The sequence below is a fragment of the Charadrius vociferus genome, unplaced genomic scaffold (genome assembly GCF_000708025.1).
Source record: "Charadrius vociferus isolate BGI_N301 unplaced genomic scaffold, ASM70802v2 scaffold2, whole genome shotgun sequence".
Taxonomy (NCBI): Eukaryota; Metazoa; Chordata; class Aves; order Charadriiformes; family Charadriidae; genus Charadrius; species Charadrius vociferus.
This window is the reverse complement of record NW_009647595.1, coordinates 7264661-7284982: the sequence shown is the minus strand read 5'-3', so window position 1 is coordinate 7284982 and position 20322 is coordinate 7264661. Positions and strand designations below refer to the sequence as shown.

The 20322-nt window shown below is 39.2% G+C and overlaps 1 protein-coding gene across 1 annotated transcript in view; it reads left to right on the top strand.

Annotated features, from left to right (window-relative positions):
* ADCY8 (adenylate cyclase 8 (brain)) overlaps nucleotides 1-20322 on the top strand; it is a gene marked incomplete at its 5' end in the record, with an annotated part of 130876 nt that overhangs the window by 24839 nt on the left and 85715 nt on the right. The window contains one exon of the mRNA XM_009881017.1: nucleotides 5708-5857. Coding sequence (XP_009879319.1) covers nucleotides 5708-5857 — 150 coding nt within the window. The remainder of the gene's footprint in view (nucleotides 1-5707; nucleotides 5858-20322) is intronic.

Genomic DNA, 20322 nt, shown 5'->3' with positions numbered 1-20322 from the left:
CCAACCATCAACCTAAAACTGCCAAAACCACGACTAAACCATGTCCCTATGCTCCACATCTACCAGTCTTTTAAATACCTCCAGAGATGGTGACTAAAACCACTTCCCCAGACAGCCTATTCCAATGCTTAACAACCCTTTCGGTGAAGAAATTTTTTCTAATATCCAATCTAAACCTCCCCTGGTGCAACTTGAGGACATTTCCTCCTGTCCTATCTCTTGGTACCTGGGAGAAGCGACTGACCCCCACCTGGCTACAATCTCCTTTCAGGTGGTTTGTAGAGAGCCATAAAGTCTCCCCTGAGCCTCCTTTTGTCCAGGCTAAACAACCCCAGTTCCCTCAGCTGCTCCTCATAAGACTTGTTCTCATGATCCCTCACCAGCTTTGTTGCCCTTCCCTGGACACACTCTGGCACCTCAGTGTCTGTCTTGTGGTGAAGGGCCCAAAACTGAACACAGTACTTGAATTGGGGCCTCACCAGTGCCAAGTACAGGGGGACAATCACTTCCCTTGTCCTGCTGGCCACACTGTTCCTGATACAAGCCAGGATGCTCTTGGCCTTCTTGGCCACCTGAGCACACTGCCGGCTCACATTCAGCTGACTGTCAACCAACACCCCCAGGTCCTTTTCTGCCAGGCAGCTTTCCAGCCACTCTTCCCCAAGCCTGTAGCGCTGCATGGAGTTGTTGTGACCCAAGTGCAGGACCCAGCACTTGGCCTTGTTGAACCTCATACCATTGGCCTCGGCCCATCCAGCCAGCCTGTCCAGATCCCTCTGTAGGGCCATCCTACCCTCAAGCAGGTCGACACTCCCGCCTAACTTGGTGTTGTCTGCAAACTTGCTGAGGGTGCACTTGATCCCCTTGTCTAGGTCATTGATAAAGATATTAAAGAGGACCAGAGGTAGTAACACATAAGCTCAGTTTTCTCCTGGATTTCAGAGTTATTTCTAAACTTTTTCAGCTTTCTCTCCTCTACATCCACCGTGCTTTCCATGTGAAGGTATGCTATCATTGGTTTAACTATTCATGATGGATTTTGTCTGTGGCAATTACTATCTTTTAGGGCTAGCTATCAATCAACATATTTCCAATCTCTTGGGTCTGGTGCTCATAAGTATTCACTTCTTCTCAGGGTAGGGGTGCTTTGGAAATGCTGAACTCAGTCACTACCGTAAATGTCTATTACTGGCAGGTCTTAGAAAGCACTGAATTAGGAGACTCTACAGCTGGCCTTATGGCTTTATGTAATTGTCCCTGATGGACAATTGCAACTTTTCAAAAAGGAAAGTTGTGGAAAAATTAAAACACACTTCAATTATAATTTTTTAAAATTTAGAATTTTTGGCATTTGCAAACCCTTCTTTAACTCACTCCCAGTTGTTCATAAACTCACAGGAATGTGTGTAAACTCCAAATCAAGGCAAACTCAATTAGGTGCTCTTAGTAGCAGAAATGCCTACAAATTGCTACTGTTATGCTTAGCCCAGCTCTGCTCTCACTGACTCACCTGTACCCTTCAGAAATTCCTATTTCCTGAACTACATTCAATTCTGTCTTGATAAGCTGTCTGTGGCTGTGGTTCACCTACCACTTCACAGCACACTTGTGAGCTACTTCACTGTCTTTTCAATGAATTCTGCTTTTCCTGTTCTGTTACATTACTATACTGTATATACTTTGACTGATACTTCCTGACCAGCTGTGTCCAGTGCCTTTTAATTGTTTCTTTGTCGGAGATCTGGTGGTTCCCAAATCCACTCAAAATGTTATCTTGGTTTCAGTTGTCTTGGCTAAGCCCTTTTCATACAATGAGTGACAGATAAAAATGTAATTATTTGAATCAATGTGTACTGTCAAATTTAAACTTAGTTTTCTTGTCTGACCTGCATCCTCTCCTTTCATTGCCTTTGTTTTTGGCTAGTTTTCATATCGATTTTCCAAAGGGCTCTGAGGTGCCTGTATGAAGGATGCTTTATAAATGCAAATTTATTTGACAAGTGATTTCTCTGTGAACTAAGCTCTTAATCACCTCCTATGAGAAATATGGGAAGCAGAGTTTTGGAGTAAAAATTGTAATGTCTGCTTCTAACTACCTACATGATCTTGTCAAGTAACTCACTTTAGCTCTGTTCATCCTATTATGCAATTATGTGCAACTGCAGATTCAGCAGGGACAGTGCTGATCCCGTTACACAGATATTCCCAAGCAGCATGGTGATGCTTTACCTTCTTTTTGCATTTTATAAATATCTGAGAAGCAGACCTCCCTAGAGCCCTGTTTAACATCAAAACGTATCACTCATGGCTTTTTAAGATCACTTGCTGTCTCTGCTACAGTTGCTTATTTTAGTGCTGTGCAAGGTACAAATAGACCAAAGAGCTTATAAAGGTTGTGAAAAGCTTTTCTTTTTTTTCGTGTTATACTTCATCTTTCCTACTGCGTGAGCATTGATTATCTTCAGGTCAGTCAAAAAGGTATGAAACTGTGTATGCCTTATAAAATCAGAGTCTGCCCTGGCTTGTAGCCCTGATAGGCAGTAGAAAATCCTGCAGGACTTCTGGAATTGGCCACAGTAAGCTGTAGGAAAGAGGAATGGCAATAGGAGACTCAAGTCTTATATGTCTCTTTTATTCTTCTATTAACAAGAGCCACAGATCAGTATCCTTGCAAGACATAGTGCTTTATTCTTTAGATTAGTTCCAATCAGACCTCTATGTGTAAGAAAAGCAGATTCTGCCTCTGAGTAAGCTGTTGTTTTACCTGCAACATGTTTTCCATAATTCCCTTTGTCTAAATCAAATTATGTGCTCATGAAATCTAATTGAAGGCCAAATTCTGCTGCATTTGCTCTGAGGAGATCTGCTGAAGTGAGTGGCACTAGTCTTGAGTATTAGCAGAGGCGGGTGACTGCACTGGGCTCATGAAGAACTTGCAATTGAATTTGCAATCAAAGGCGAGCACCCTGCCACTGCCTTCATTGTCGAAATGCACATTTCAAATGCTGTGAAAGACTTCGCTTTTTTTTGCCCTATAGCCTCAATTTCCTAGTATGTGAGCATCGAATATCTTCAAGTCAGTCAAAAAGGTATGAACTGTTGGCTTCTCCAGCCACCCACAGCTGAACAACGTAATTCTGAACTCTTCTTATCTTGTGTCAGCTCATCATACGCCTCTTTTAGCCTGAACCAGAAAGGAGTTATCTCATGGGCTGAATTACTGTATTCTCTGTTTTATCTTGGAGCAAAGGCGGAAAGTGTCTGGGGGCAGCTGGCTCCTCTGGGACACCCTGTCTCCAGTAAAACAGGGTAAGGTAGATAACAGGGAAAAAGCAGTAAGCATAGAGGTGGAATGGTGACAAATGCAGGGAGACTAAATAGTCTCAAATTCCTCCCTTTCAAAAAATAGAAGGCTGAGAGGGGTAATGCTATAAGTTAGTAAAATCAGGAATGGTGAGAGGGAGATGAATTCGGAATGATTAGTCACTGTTTCTCATATTATAAGCATGATGCGGCAGCTAAAGAAATGATAAGGCTGTGAATTAAATCAAACACAAGAAAATATTTTTATCACAAAGTGCCTAATTAAACTGTAGAAATCTTTGTCATTGAATGCCATAGGGGCCAAAGGTGCAATTAACTTCAGAAAGGTTGCAGAAAAAGTTGAGGAGACGGGTAGAGTATGCCACCTCCAGCTCAGAAGGGCTGTGAACCACAGGATCCTGGAAGCCAGGAAGACACAAGGATCATGCTAATCATGCCCTATTTCTCAAAAGCTTTGCTTAGACAAAGGCTGAACAAAACTTCAGCTGCAGCCAGGATATGTATTCTTATCTAATCATGGCATATAAACCATAAATGAATTCCCTGTACTATCGTAGAACAATGCTCCAGATTCTGAAATATGGGAATATATAAAGCTGGAGGTTCTGCCAGATGCATTTGGTTTGATATCAAATCTTAACTTTCAAGCCCACGTGAATGCGAGGAGCAAAACCTGCAGGTCTAGGACAGAGCATCGCAATGAGATTAGGGAGTTTTGCTCTCTTCTATTAAGACAAGCAGCATCGCAATGAGATTAGGGAGTTTTGCTAAATGTTTTCTCTCTTCTATTAAGACAAGCAACAGTTTGATTTTAGGGAGACTGATTAACAGATAATACTACAAAAATGCAACCTCTAGCCCCCAATGTTCTGCAACCACAGATTGCTGGAGTGTTCAAGACTGTTTTGACAAAACGTCACTGGATGCTTGCTTTATTCTTGTACACATATCTACTGTTTTATCCTTTCACTCTGACCTTGGCACTCTCTGTTGTCCACGGAGATAGGATCCTGACTGAAGAACATTTCATCTGGCATGGCATGGCTCTTCTGATGTTGCTATGATCCTGAAGGTACCACCCATAGCATTACGGCCCATAGCTGTCACAGCCTGGGGGGCTCTGCTAGGCAGGTGATGTGGTCACAGGGTAATGTAGCACCCACCAGCTCCATGGCTGGTGTGCTACTGGGAGGGGGGTGTGATCCTGCACGGCAGGGTGCACCCAGCGGGACGTCATCAGCACAGAGGCTGTGATGGACCTTGGCAGGAAGACGAGGAGCAGCAGTTTGCAGCCTTTCATCTGGTTCGGTGTGCCCTGATGGCTTCTCTAGCTAAGGTAGCAGACAGAGCAATTGCACCCTACATGCTGCATTTGAGCAATATTAATGACCTCTGGATTTATTCTTCACTTTCAATGCTCTCACAAGTTAAAGAAAGGCAGGATGAAATGGAAAATGAGAAGAGTTCACACGAAATCACAACCTATAACAGGGATGAGGTATTGGATAAAGCTGCTGAAACTGCAGGTCCGTGTTCTGTCTCTAGTGCGTGCAAATATTACAAATTTCTTACTCGGTGTCCCAAACAATCCTCACTTCAGCGGGCTCGATGTGCCCTGCCTTACAAACATACAGAGCACAAAGAGGTATCACTGAAAGACAAATAAGCCGCTGAAATTTACACTGTCCAAGGATCCCCTCCCATTTGGCTCTTTTGAGTTCATATCGCAAAGCTGTGACGCACCTTCCACAAGGAAAAGGAGTGCAGCTCTTACGTAGGCATCAGTGAAGAAAAGGTCTGTGTGCACAGGCACAGGCTGTGCAAGCATTTGGTTATCCTTTTGGCTTCCCCTGTGGAGTGGTTCAGGATTCCGATTGCGCAAGCTTGTGCTTTGGCATCAGCTGAAAATGAATTTATTTAATTTGGTCAATAATAACAGAATAACTATTATCACTGATATTAATTCTTAGCTAACTGACACTCTTTGTTTTCCTTGGTATGGCTTTGTTCTCAAACTAAGCTATGGAACAAATCACAAAGTTGCTTGTACAGAAGAGGCAGTGCAAAAACAAATTGTTAATTACGTTTGTAATCATTCCTGACTAGAGCCCTGTGAGTCAGATCTTGGAAACATCGTTTGTGGTTCAGCTAGAGTTTAATGCCCCCAGATACTGCATATTTCTTCCTCAAGGCAGGGAGGATTTTACAAGTTTGATGCCTCTAATTAAGATCCAAGAGATTCTTTTATGCAAACTTTCCTAACGGTTTAGTTTTACAACCTACCTGACTACAGAACAGTCATTCTCTCTCTCTCTCTTTCTCCTTTTAAACAGATATTTCTGCTTCTCTTGTCTGATCAAATCCTGTTTGTTGTTCGTTGCAGATAGCGGCTCAGGCAGTGTTATTTATGTGTATGAACACCGCAGGAATCTTCATTAGCTACCTATCAGACAGAGCCCAACGCCAAGCCTTCCTGGAGACAAGAAGATGTGTAGAAGCCAGACTGAGACTAGAGACAGAAAATCAGCGACAGGTATTGGAGAAACAATCCTATTTTTGTATTAACTGGAATTGATAATTGGACAAGGACAGGCTTTTGTAGCCTTGCTGACTCCAATGTGTTGCCTCCCGATTTGCGCAGGTTAAGTGAGTTTCATGCTGTTATTTTGCTGGTGTGTATCGATCTGATATGACATCTTAAAGATTTTTGCTGGGAAAGAGGATGAATAGAGAATGGCTATTTATTGTCCTTTCCCATACAAGAAGAAGAGGTCATCAAATGAAAGAGCAATTGGCAGGTGTTTAAAAATGGTTCTTTACACCAGAGGGGTTAAGCTGGGGAACGTCATGTTTCAGTGTTGTGGATACAAAAACTTGTATTAGTCAAGTGAAATCTAAGCAAGCTCATGGAAGTGAACTCTATCTAGGCAGAGAATATGCTAAAACGTCGCCTCTGGCTCGCAGATGAATTTTTGGAACGGGGAGGCCGCTGCAGGGAAGTATCACTATATGCTTCTGTGTTCCCTAAGTTCCCTAAGAATCTCCTTTTGGCCACTGTGTGCAATAGCATACTGTGTTAGGTGACCTTTTGATCTGAGCAGGTATGACTGTTCTTAGATACGTCATCTTCTCCAATCCAGACTAAGAGGCATTGAATAAAAAGAACATTGCTGCTTATTATTTTGTACTAAGGGAGCAGAAATGAGATGTGGCATGGTATACATATTTTGCATTCCCACTGAAATATCAGAAGGTCCACCTGCTGTTTAAAAACTTGCATTAAGATCAAAATAGAACCCATGTCTACATATATATATATGTTACACTGCTATTTCATTCTCAAATGAACCTAGCCATACATTTTGTCCAGTTGTATAGATACATATATTCCTTCTCAATTTTATTTCATTTACTTCTTGAAAGCCGTGCTTTTATACAGAGATCCAGGAAGATGTCATATTCTAGGCTTTACTGACTAATGACTCAGTATGAATGCATGACAGCGCTGACTAATGCAAGTTACCTGTGCCAGAACATCTCTCCAGCCATTGCTGACTGAAGAAGCTTGGAGGAATACTGTCTAGGATGCTCTGTTCTCCTTTTAACTCTAGGATCGTATTTTTATGGCTTTGGGGATTTTTGTGAGTTTGGGGTAGGGGTTTTTTTTTGGCATTTCTCTTCTTGTCTAATATTTTATAAACTAATATTTTGTAAGCTTTCCTGGGATCATTTTTTTTTGTAGAGCTCATTGTAAAAATCTTTATAAAACATCAGCAAAAGATTCCCCTGTTCCAGATGATTCTCAGGATTTTCCACTAGAATTAATTTATTTTCTCATGAAAAATTAAATTTTTACAAAGCCAACATTTATTTTTTTTTGAGAAATTCAGTTTTGCTGAAAATGTATTTCCTAGTAGGAAAATGAAGACAGATTGTTTCCATTTGTGTAGGTTTAAAAAAAAAAAACAACAGATTTTTTTTTTGATGAGGGGTGAAGTAGGGGTTGGATCTGAAATATTTGTTTTTAATCACTCAATGTTGAACTGCGCATTTTGTCTTGGCCCAGTGCCTTGAAAGACTTCAGGGCTGTGCTGTGCCCTGAAGGCAGAACTTCCCGGAGAGTTACCTCACTGCAGTTGACACTCACCTATAACCAAACAAAGTAGTGTGTCATAGGCATCATATGACTGGAAATGCATAAGGGAAAAAGTATTCAGGCCAAGGAAAATGCTCACAAGAGAAACAGACAAACATCAGGATATCAAATGAAAGGTCTCTTCTAAAACTCAATTTAATGCTAACTTAACCCAAAATTTATGAAAAAAAAAAAATTTGAAATGTTTCCAATAATTTTGTTGGAATTTTGAAACTGTGTTATTATGCACACATATAAATATGTATATATAAAAATACATTTAATATACTTTTCAGCTTCTCATTTGTATTTGGGACAACAGCAATGATAAAATATTCCAATACTGGAATATCTTGAGCAATGGAGAACCTGTTTCCCTCAGTGTTCCGTTCTTTCCCTTTGCTTCTGAAGTAGCGGCTCATTTAAGCAGTTTCTAAACATATCTCCCTTAAGAAGACTGGCAATGTCACATTTTAGGTGACAGCTTTTCCTGAGCAGCTTGTTCATGCTCACTTGATCAGTATCCGCAGGCAATAACTCGGTGACTGCTAGACTGCTAGTATTTTTCTATCTTGAAGACATTTATTTCATGATACAGGGGATCTGTAGCTCACATGAATGCAAAAATCGTATTTCCTGTTAATGCATATCACATTTTAAAACGTAAGGATTAAATTCTGATGAATTTTAATAAATTCATTCTATGACTTTCTAGAAAAAAGCTCTGATATATGAAGGGGAGGAAAAGTGTGTGCAGGCCAATAGTTTTGATGTGGCTTCTGAAAATTTCTAAAAATATGGCTGAGGAGCTAAAACTGTGCAGAGAAAGTAGATGAATAATTATTTTTGTAATTCTTCCAGATAATAATTTCGGGAACTCCGAATTCTGTTCCATTTTGATTTATTTCTCCTCCAATTCTCATAAACTGTCTAAACTTAAGGTTTCTTACAGCTGGATCAAGATTTTTGTGGCTTTCAGTGGTGGTACTTTTTATAATAAAGGATGACATATTTAAAATATCTCAAGGTTTCCACCACACACAGCTCCCACTTCTTAAACTGAAAATAATAGATAATTACAATGGGTAATTGTATTGACATGTCATACGTATGACACTTCATACGAAATATGACAGTTTGCCGGATCAGACCCATAGGGTCTGGTTTTGTCCTTACTTTGTTTAAATCAGAAGACCAGTCAAATTCAAGTAAGGAAAAACAACATGAGTTAAATAATGCAACAAGAAATGGTATGCTCTTCCATAAGTAATTGCAGAATAAGACTCCAATTTTTTATAATTATGAATGTTATATAAATGCTTCTAATGTTCCTTACTGTGCATTGTTAAAACTAAGAAATCAAGTTTGTGCACTCTCAAAATGACCCTTCCAATTTCTCAATATCCCTTGGATTTGTCATCTCTAATAATTCATCATTCTAATCACTATAAATGCTATGGCTATCATTATTCAGTATAGTGTAATGCCTAACAGAGCCACTCATGGAAAGTCACCCAATTGTGAGCCAAACATTTTATAATCTATGTTTTAGGGACAAGCAAAAGGTACCATCAGACATGTGGAGCGGTACAAGGAAACAATAATACTAATAAGTAAGGATCTTTTGGGGTTTCAGTGATTTTTAAGAATCCCCTAATGAGTGTTTGCAGATTTTCTGGAATACAAATACAAAGTTTCTGTCAGCTTCTGTCTTGTGGTGGAAAGCAAGAGATGGTTCTGTATTTCCTGATAAACTTCATATAGACGAGCTGATTTTTTTTCAGTGAAAGCAGTTTCATTCATTCGTTTGCCATCATACATTTTTGTAGAGTGCGGTGAAAATAGAAGGTGAAACCACCAAAATACCTCGGGGTGGGGGGATGTCTTTTGTTGTTGTTTTTTGTGCTATTCTGTGCTGAAATTTGGACAGTCAGATGTGATAGTTTGTTTTCCAGATGTTGTTATTTTCCGGGAGTCTATGATCTCTTCCTTTTGTGGGATTTTCAGGGTTTAAGGACTCCTTGCTCTGTTTCAGCATTGCTGTGGGGTCTTCCAGTTTGACAGTCAAAGCCATTTTGCTTTGTCAAAATGTCTGTGTGCCATGATCTGGTCTCAAGTGAATAGCTGTAAATCTGAATTCACTCCGTTGGTTCATCGTCCACAGAAAATATCCTCAGATGCAAGTTCAGCTTCTATGCTAATTGCAATTCATTCTGTTACTGCACAGGAAGGAAGAGGGTGAAGTGCAGATCTCTATGATGGAAAAGACTTTAATGAGCCTGGCCAAAGTTTTTCAAAGCTTTTGAATGACTTGATTTCCAGTTTCCATGTTTCCAAAGTTACACAATTAAGCCCCTACATATTTTTTCATCCTTCTTTCCACATCACCATTTACTCTTAACAAGACTTTTGAGTAAAATTTTCAGAAGTATTTCAGAAAGTTAGGAGTTTTAGTCCTATTTTCAAAAATGACTAATTTATCAAAGATCTGATTTTTTATTTTTTTTTAATTTTTTTTTTAATTTTTAAGTACCTGGGGTTGTTAACAAGTACATATTAGCATTTTCAATTACAATGAATTTTCTAACTCTAATCACTCTATTAATAAAGTGAACAGTACAAAGCAGAATTGCTCCAGCAGTCATTGTTAATGATGTTTATGCACTTAGCTGTACAGTATTATCTGTGTGACATCATTTGGAAATCCCAGCACTCTGTGAAACTGAGGGAACATCTGTGTCTACTTCTTTCCCAAATTTCATTACAAAATTAGAATTTTGGTGAGTACCTAAAACATCGCAGAGCTTGTCTTAGTTAAATGAGACTCCACTGCTGATGAGTACCAGAAAAGCTGTATCATAGAAGACAGAAATATCAGAGAAGCAAGCTAGAGAGCTGGCACAGGCAAAATAATGTGTTGTAAAAAGAGTCTCAGTTTACCAGTATATGATAAAATCATTAATTTGAATATTTTCTAATGAAATGTAGTAAGCTGCTTGTGCTTAATATATGCAGTTATATCAGCCAACCAAAAATGGCAGCCATAAAATGTCCTCCAGTTTTGTTTTCAACACACTGTAATTATGAATAGACAAGAAACATGAGGTTCTGTTTTCTTAAGTCCACTTCGTTCCAAGAATGTCATCACTTTCCACTACCTGTCTGAGATTTTGGGTCAATATTGCGATTCATATCCATGTGTTTCAAAAAGATTGACACCCAGTGTTGCACTTTGTTCATAACCACTTCAAAAACACAGTCTTCCTTTTTATCTTGATTTTATTGTAAGGACACAGCAAGTAATTATGCTTTCATCATATTCGGGCAATTAAAATAGAAAGTATAACTTACTTTCTAAATCAGCTACTGCAAAACTTTCAAAAACAATGAATATGTTATTCCCCTCATTGTGAAAATGCTGTGAAATTGCCCTCAATGAAGAGCAGAAACCTGCAATAAATTTCATTTTCATTTCTATTTCTCATCATACAAAATCCCTAAGTTTTAAATGAATGACATATTAAATCCAGACACATATTGAAATGATGACTTTATGAAGAACTGAATTTATAATATATCTCTGGAGTCCTCACCTGCTCTTTCTCGAGCAATTTATCTTTACTTGAAATTTGTCTAACATTTTAAACTCTCAGATATTACTATTTAATTATAGTCTCTCAGACAACTTTGTCAGTCTGCCTTTTCCTCCACCACACATAAATATGACAAGTTATACACATCTGAAAACAATTATTGTGCAAGGAGGTTGTTATTTGACTTACAAAATTTCTTATGACTGAAGCTGGAAATGGAGGTTTTAAATGGCTGGGAAAGGAACAGCACAGAAGTAGCTAAATAGCTTTAAAAATCAGTCCAGCACTTACCTCTTATTTTGTAATAAGATCACAACCTTACAGGACTGTTATTCAGAGAAAAGTCATTTTACTCATAATTAAGAGACATATCCTATGTGATGGCCACTTCTACTCTCCATCCAAGACCTCTCTAGACCAATGAGACTGATGCAGCTCAGATAAAGCAATAGGGAAATATGAGTGGGAGGCTGCTTTCAAGCTAAGCAAAGTTGTTAGACTGTATCCTACTAACATGAATAACCTGTGGATTGCACTAGTGATCAAAAAAAAAATAACATAAACCCTCTCTGAAACATTTTATTTGTATTATTTCTAGTAGATTTAGAGCACCTGATGGTATCTCATGAAGGAGGGATCTTCTCTGCAGTTGTTTGAGATGACAGGTGAAATCAGTCCAGATCTGTGTGATGCTTATATTTGTCCTCTGGTGAGGTGTTTGTTCTTGTTCTCACTGTAGAAGGTTCTGCATCATTCATGAAAAGAATACTCCCTACCTGGTGCGCATAGCTCACAGCAAAGCTACACTAAGACTCAAATCAGGAAGAAATCCTCCAGGTTTTAAGCCCTGAGAAGCCAAATAGAGAAAATTATTCTACTTTAGCCCTACATTTGTGCAGTTTCAGTGGAGTTAGCTAGTGCCAGAAGGTATTAAAGCAACAATGCATTAGTATCTTCAGCTGTATATTTTAGATCCCCCTCCAACACAGTCGTTAGCAAGCAGACCGCTTTCTCTGCAGGCATCATCTCAAATTCCACCAAGAGAAGGTCCTTTTATATGGAAATAAAACTCCTTCTCAATGTCTTTCCTAAGCCTTATGAATATTTTCTTGGGTGTCTAGCACACTGGCAGAGGAGATGGCTAGAAGGAACAATTAAGACAGCAAGTTGGTAGGGAACAACCAGTGTCTGCCTCTTGCCTTGCAAGGAGTGCTCAGGCGAGAAGGTCCCAGCTGGCTTCATACCTGATCCACTCAGCTTCTGGGGAGGCTTTCAATCAAGGTGGGGTGAAGACAGGCATCTGCAGGCATAACTAAGGGTTTAGTCAGATTAGTGGGGAACAAGAAGAAAAGACTTTTCTTCATTAAACAGTCTAATGAGAAGAGTCCTCTATGAGAACACCATAGTAGACATTTCCTCCTTGCAAGTTCTGCCACGGACTTATGGGACACCTACCTTCCTGCTAATCTCTTTCTCATGGCGGATTCCACAAATTCAATTAAAGCTCATTTTGAAAGTTAAAACAGTTTGGATTTTATTTAATTCAATTTGCAGAAAGGATTTGAGCTCAACCACCCAAAAGAATCATTAGTCTGGGTGAGAAGAGCGTTGTTTTATTTCCTGGGTATGAACACACATTCTGTTTTTCCAGTGTGGATATGAGGGCTGTAGAAGACGACACCCCTTAGTCTTCAGAACAGTCTGCTGTTGGCGTATTTAGTCTCTCCTGCCTGTTATCTGTGGCAAAACTATAATCCTATCTTAATCTCTTTTTCCATTAGAAAACTGTTCTGTTTGACCATTTGTGTCCCTTCTACCTCTACTTCCAGAGGATTTTTTTCACACTTTCCTCTGAAACAATCTGTTTCCCACAGCTTTAAGATGCTCTCTGCAGATTGATGAACTCTGTTGTTTGGTGTTTTTTTTTTAAAAAAAAAGAAGCTTACATGTTGTGTAGGTTTTATCAAGCTCTTACAGATCTAGATTTTAATCAACCATCAGTACGTTGCAACCTCTAAAGTAAGAGCAGATTGGACTGGGATTGGAAAGGACATTTTAAGAGGGTTAAACACTATAAAGTCATCTTTTTTTTATATATTGGGGCTAAGAATATGAATATGCCTCTAAATTGGTATGAGGATAAAGTTCAGATTTTGTTTAAAAAAAGAGTAATCTGAATTGTAGAGTTCACATTGCCTTCTTTTTTCGTTATAAAAGTATTTTCAAATGCTTCATAAATAAAAATGGTCACAATAATTGAGACTTTATTTTTAAAGGCCAAAGAATAACCTCACAATTTAAAATTCTGTGTAAACCTCTGGTTAAATATTGCATTTTAGTAGGTTTTTTTCTTTATAGTAAACAATCTGTTGAATGTGAGATGCTCAGAAAGGTTTCACAGCTATCCAGACTGTCTTTCATCTTGGTGCCTTTCTTTAAAGCACCACGATCCCAATAGAAATTTGTTCTCAGCGTTGCTTCTTTGGTACTTAGAAGATCAAACTCAAAGTATAACATACTGGTTAATCCAACAAGCAAAGGAATATGAAAACTGTATATTGTTCTTCACAATCCATATCCATATTGGGATTCAGAAGGTGACCTATTTCCTAAGTCCATTGGCAGACTGTCCTCTTGATTGGGGTAGGGAGAAGCAATATTTACATGCACTTATGCTTTTGTAGGTGCTAGAGAGCACATCACAGGACCAGCATGTACATTTTCTACATCTTTTTGTCTCAAAACACCCCATCTGCTCAACCCACTTGCAGTAGAAAACACAACATTTTACATGTCAGGTTTTAGATGTTATTCCTTCACATTTGCTGATGAAGTTTGTTTCTTATCATCAGAGCATAACCCCCACATTTTGCTTTGAAGTAGAAATCTAAGGTAAAATCAAGATAAAAATTGTCCTCTGCCTTCTCTCCCATTCCTTGCAAATCTGGACTAGTCACACGGATTCAAACAGAATAATGAGATTTGCAGCCAATGCTAGAGATATGGGAATCAGACCCTGAACTGCAATTTATACGGGGGAGAAATAACCCCAAAGAGTATCAGGGCTTCAGGCATGGGAGCTTTCCCTAAAGAAACTGGTGAGAAGGAATCCTCTACTTCCCATCCCTAGTAGATGGCTTTTGGATTCACTAGTGATAAAACTACTTTCTTAAAATCCATGGGTTTTTTTTTCATCTCTAAACCGGGCTGTTCAAATACTGTGCTGGTCCATAGTGAATGGGACTGATAGCTTGTTGATCAGGTTTTGGTGGCCTGTGCCTCCCGTGTTCTCACCTCCTTGCTAAAGAGAGAGGTGTCTAATAAAAAAAAAAAAAGCCATTATCACAGCTGCCACTGACTAGCGACCCTTGCTGATTGTCTCAGGGAAGTGGACAAAGGTGAAATGAGTAAGGGGAAGGAAATAGTGTCAGCCCCCTATGGCGATGAGACACTTCTGCCAGCATGTCTGCAGTACAGTCATCTCTGCTTAAATAAAGAACTCCAGGCTCCAAATTCATCAGGCTAGTACCTTTCCTGAGCTCTGAATATACTTAGTCATTTTAAGGTCATTTTTCTTTCTTGTTCAGGATCAGAACTTTTACTAAGTTTCCTTAGTACCCTGAAATGAATGTAGGACTCTAAAAATGTTCTTACAAGCTTCACAATTAATACAGAGACTCTGTGGTCCAGGTAATAGGTTTAGATTATCTGACCAAAAGTAGTACCAATTTTAAGCTTGCCAGAGTCAAGTCACTGATGCCATTGCTCAGATAATTTAACGTGAAATAAAATTTTTGGATTAACATTTATGAAAAGGCTGTAGGTCTTTCATACCATCAGTATTTAAGTACCTCCCTACAAGCTTATTAAAAGGGATTTGATTTTCAGAAAGTGACTGTTACTCCCACCTATAGAAACTTCCCAGAGGAAGTTTTATCCAGCTTGTGCTGTTTAGTATTGGAGTCTTGTAAGTCTCTGACAAGGTGTATTCCTTCTTTTGACTTCCTAGCTCTTTAACATCTTGTTCTGCAGTGATTTAGTGATATAAAGCTGAAAAATAAATGGGGTGTGAACTTGCCTTCTGCCATTTTCCATGTCATTAGCTGCAATAACCAGTACTGTTGAGAAATGTGTATTTTGCTGAAGTTGTCTAGTAGTTTCTGAAACAGCAAAAAAGTAACAAAATGGAAAAAAGAAACATCTAAAAGAATAGGAAGTAGAAACAGCACAGAACAATTACATGAAGATTCAACAGCAGATGAGACAAGACAGGCCTGGAGAAGTGGAAGTACCAGGGCATAGCACTACAGACATTAAAGTTAGATGGGGCCATTCTGATATTTTAGAACAAAACTGAATTGTAGGAGCTGTTTTGCTCTCATTTTCTATTCCCGTATGATATGGAATGGCTTAAGGTTATGCCATTATGGAATCAGTCTCCAGTAGATGTGTCTATCTTTCTTCTGTTCTTGAGGTATGGCCTTATCCTTCCTGTCCAAACTAACTGGAATTTATGAAAGCCAATAAACTAGAAGACAGTACAATGCTTTTTGTTGAGATATATGTTTTATTTCTATATAATTTTATTTCTGGATATTTTTCTTCACTACAGTCATTAAATACAGAATGAATAAATAAATTAAAAAAAGATCATAATGAGATTGGGAAGAAATAAAATTACAAAACTATAGAATTTGCATTTCCATGTATTAGATATGTTTAAGGGATAACTGTGGGTCTGGACAGTTTTACTTGTAAGCATAAATGTTCATGTCAACAAGGCAGGGTGGTAATACGAACTGGTTTGTAACTCCTGCTTTTCACTGCCTGCGTTTGTTACATGGTTGGGTTTCACAATGCAATGTAATTCTAACGCACTTTTCATTGAGGAGGTAAACAATCATGTGTTAGGATCCAGAGGATCTGGGGTTATTAACCATGGCTTGTACTCAATACCAACACTGTCACTGAATTTGAGACCTGTAGTTCCTATTGGCTAAGGTAAAAGATGGCTCAAATGACAAACCAGCGTCAGGAGATTGTTTCCTGATGTAGCCTAGCAGATCCAACAGCTGGCCACTGCTGTCAAGGAATGCAGACTTGCTCCCTGCCAATCTTTTCCCCAGACACGTGCTCCCACCCACTCCCATGCAAGTTAGCGGTGCTCGTGTGGCCTTTCGGTGAGCTGATTCATTGTGCTCGTGCCGTATAGGGTGAGCATCTGCTGCACTTAGTTTCATGACTAATCATGTTGCTTTTAAAAATAATTGTATACATATTTTTGTAAGTATTTTGTGGAGAAATACAATTTTTCACTTTAAAGATACCTGCAGCAGCAGTAACAGGTACCACGCCAAAAAAATTGACAGGGAGGATTGTTCCACCGCTTCCCAGCATGCTACAGGATGAGCTAAGTGTTTATGAAGCCAAAATGATACTGGGAAGGCATGAAAATACAAACTGGCAGCCCTAGAGTCAGCCTTCTACAGCTCAGGGAGCACAGGGCAAGCAGGCACTAAGACCGTGATACTCTTACGTAGCCAACTGGCTGATGAGAAAGGCATCTCCTTTGACACCTGGCAATAGACTGTGAAACATCAAGCCCTGCCAAGATTTGGTAATGTGGCTTCAGGTACTTGAATTTTTGGACTATTCATCATCCAACCAAAGCAAAGGACCAGCAGTATCTTGCAGTCCTTCCCTTCAGCATGTGCTACATACATTGTCTCATGCTGTTCTGGACAACAGTACTGGGGAAACAATAGGATAAAATCTCCTTCCTACAAGAAGTGTTTTTCCTTCTTGCATTACCACAAACTTTATAACACTTCTGGGTTAACAACTAATTAGAGACCGTTATAAAAAGTCATGACTCTCATAAACACTGGGTTATCAGTTTGGATGAGACTCGCTATGTTTCGTAGCCAACAGCTAAACAAAAGGAGACTCCAAAACCTCCTGTGTGATCTGGCATTGTTTCTCTTTGAGAACAGCAGATGCCTAAATGGAACATGCAGCCAAGGATGGGATGAGTGGGAATGGTAACTGCCTAAATTCAAATAAAAGAAAGTTGATATCGCTCATATTGCACATTGCAGCAGTAAGTAGTAAAAGCTAACAGGCAACCTTATAACCCCATAAGTCTGAACATACTAGATATTGCAGTTCCCTGTATATTTTTTAATTACTTGCCATTGTCTTGGTAATGCACAAGAAAGAACAGCTGCAAATAGACCGTACATTGAGCACTATGTAAGGATAAAGGAAATTCTCTTTAGAGCTGTTCATCGTAATGAGAGTTACTAATTCCCATTTTCTAGAGCGGCATCTCCAATAATTACATTTATTTTGAACATTGCCAGTTTTTCAGTAGAAAACAATACCATTTTTATCTACTTCCCCTAAACATAACAAAAGCTCATGTGCTCTGGAAAGGCTAAAACCACTGCCCTGAACAGGCTTTTTCTCATACTATTAAGTTCAGTGCTTAAGACAATGAAGCCTCTATGATATTAATTGTAAAATTTGTTAAAGTCAAGCTTGATGGTTCTGGAAAAATGATTCTTAAAAATCAAGATGAAAAGTATGGAGCAGTTTCTCTAGAGTCTCTGTCGAGTTAAACATTTCTGGAGTATGTCCACTCCAGCGTTACAGAAGTGTCTTGGGAACAGCCATAAGCAACTTGTTCCGCAATCCAAAGACTCCCTCCCACAAGATACATGTAGGTTCACCCATCTCAAAGTATGTGTAGAGGAGGAAGAACAAATCCTGAATTGAACTGTCATTCAAGAGGGGCTTTCTATCCCTTGTCAAAGCCAACTCTGATAAAGATGTTGAGAAACAAAGGAAAATCCCAGGGCAGTATGGGTGGCATTTTGTCATTTGCCATGTAAGGGGAGTTGGCGCAGGGAGCTTATGCAGACAGCAGACCCTGTAGGGGTGATGCCCTCAAGTGATCTGCAGGGAAACCGTGGGGAGTTTGACCTTCCTCTTGGCAACTTCCTGCAGGCCCCAGATTGCTTGTTGATGTTTTGTGCTTGTTGGTATTTTGTTTTCTTTGATCAGCACCAGTGGAAAGGTCTCCCGTTCAGTTTTTATTTAGAAGACTGAGACCTTGTGCACTGGTTAATTGAGTCTTCTCAAAAATTGTTCCAAAGGTTGTTATTTACTCATCAGGGACATGTCCCACTTTTCCATGAATGTGCCTAGCTACATTTGTGCGGTTGTAAGCACTGTTGATACCCTCTGATTTCAGCACGAGGGACACAAGGGATCAGGGCACAGACCGCAGAGAAGTTGTTCAACAAAGAATGACTATTGCAGATGCATAAAGGAAGAAGTGGGCAGTAGAGAAGGTATCAGTGTTACATCTCGGGACTTCAAACAAACACGTGTGACTCATGAAGTTAATTTGCTTTATCACTGCAGGATTTATTTCACTGTTCCTAAATTTTCTGCAGAAGTGGATTGGGTAGGAGTCAGCTCCATATTTAGACACGTCCTAAACTAGGTGACTACATGCTCTTTGCACCTCTGAGCTCCCGCTACAGTCAGCTGAGATCTAGTCAATACAGACAACGGGGCACTGAGAGACCTGAGTGGCACCAAAGTAGACATTTACACCTGATCTGTTGAGTATTTCTCCAGACTCACTGGATGAAATGGAAGCTTAGGCATACCTACACTGTAGTCACCAAAATTCAGGTGTCTGAATCCAGACCTGAATTCTACTATCTTTTTGTTATGTGTAGTGATTTCTACTGGTCTTTTTTTCTTTTACTTGGTTATTGTTTTGGCTAAAGGTTCTTTTTTTTCATTTGTTTACTCTAAACTCTGACCGTTCCATCTTAAAGACTAGGGCTGATTCATGTCATGAATGGTTAATAGGAGAATAGATCACCAGCTCTTTTATAACATGCCTTTGTTGCTATTTTCTTTCTTCTATGTCTGTTCTCTTGAACAAAATATATCTCTGTTCCTTTTCAAACCACACTACTGCTGTTCACCTTTGAATTGCCTCCACTTTACCAATTGCTCAACTAGAAGCTTTCAACAAAGCTGGATAATGTAATTTCCTTCACCGTAGAGCTCATGACACTTCTTTATTTGGCCTTTCTCTGAAAAAAAGATATTTTTTTTTCTTGTGTCTTTCCCTCCCTCTCTGAGTATGTCTTCTAAGAGAGACTGACTAGAAATATGAGGAGTCTTAAATTATGCTAATAGTAAGGTACCAAAGACTATAAAAAAATTGTAATTTTGTTCTCTGTGATATACTACTGCTCTACACATTTGCGTTGTTCTTCTGTGCCACAGTGTCTGAATCTGTGAACTGGGAATAATAATATTTAACTGGTTAAAAGGGGAGTTATGGGGCAAAGATCCTTATATGAAGGGGACAGTGACCTGACATTCATTCTTGGATAACTGAAAATCTTTTTTAACTGCTGGATTGGAGCAAAGTGATATGAAAGGCCTGACACATCCTGAGCCATAGATCGTTAACATCAACCGTAGGAAAAGAAAAGATGCACATGATCTACACTGGAGTCTCTGTGCCTGATTTCTGGAAGGGCCCTGGTTCAACACCCCCACCACCCTGTCAGTCTGGCGTGGTGTAAGAGCAGCTTGGAATAGCAAAGGACAGCTGGTGCCTGCAGAAGGAAGAATTTTCTGTCCTTTGAATGTTTCAGTACCAGAGAATTGACTAGTGGCTGGAGCATCTTGTAAAAATATATATAGACACACACACACTCACATGCATACACACTTATATGTTATTTTTCTTGCAGTGTTCCTCCATAGTATGACATACGTAATACAGAATAGCGACATAAACTGTATATGCACTTTCAATTGTGATCCTGACAACAGCTCTTCACATGCTACAGTATTAATAGAGGAAGACTGCAGCAGAGGCATACTAATTAACCTCTGTTTCTATGGGTCATTGCCAGATCTTATGTGCAGCCAAGAACGTTTAACTTACCTTAATGAGTAGCATGAAGGGTAAGATATCAAATGTGCTGGGCACATTTTTCTTGGCTTAGTGAGCATGTGCCAAGTGAACTATGTTTTATTTTAAATAAATGTGCTGGAACCATTGCTTGATACCTTTTAAGTGAATGCAAACAGGGAGTGTAAGCTTTTCTTGTTGTGAAAAAACATACATTCTCCATTTTAGCCATATGTTTATGAAGAAATGGCCTTTTTTAATGTTCTTTTATCATCGATTTCATAAGCAGTTCAATAATAACCAGGATTTCTTTTTGC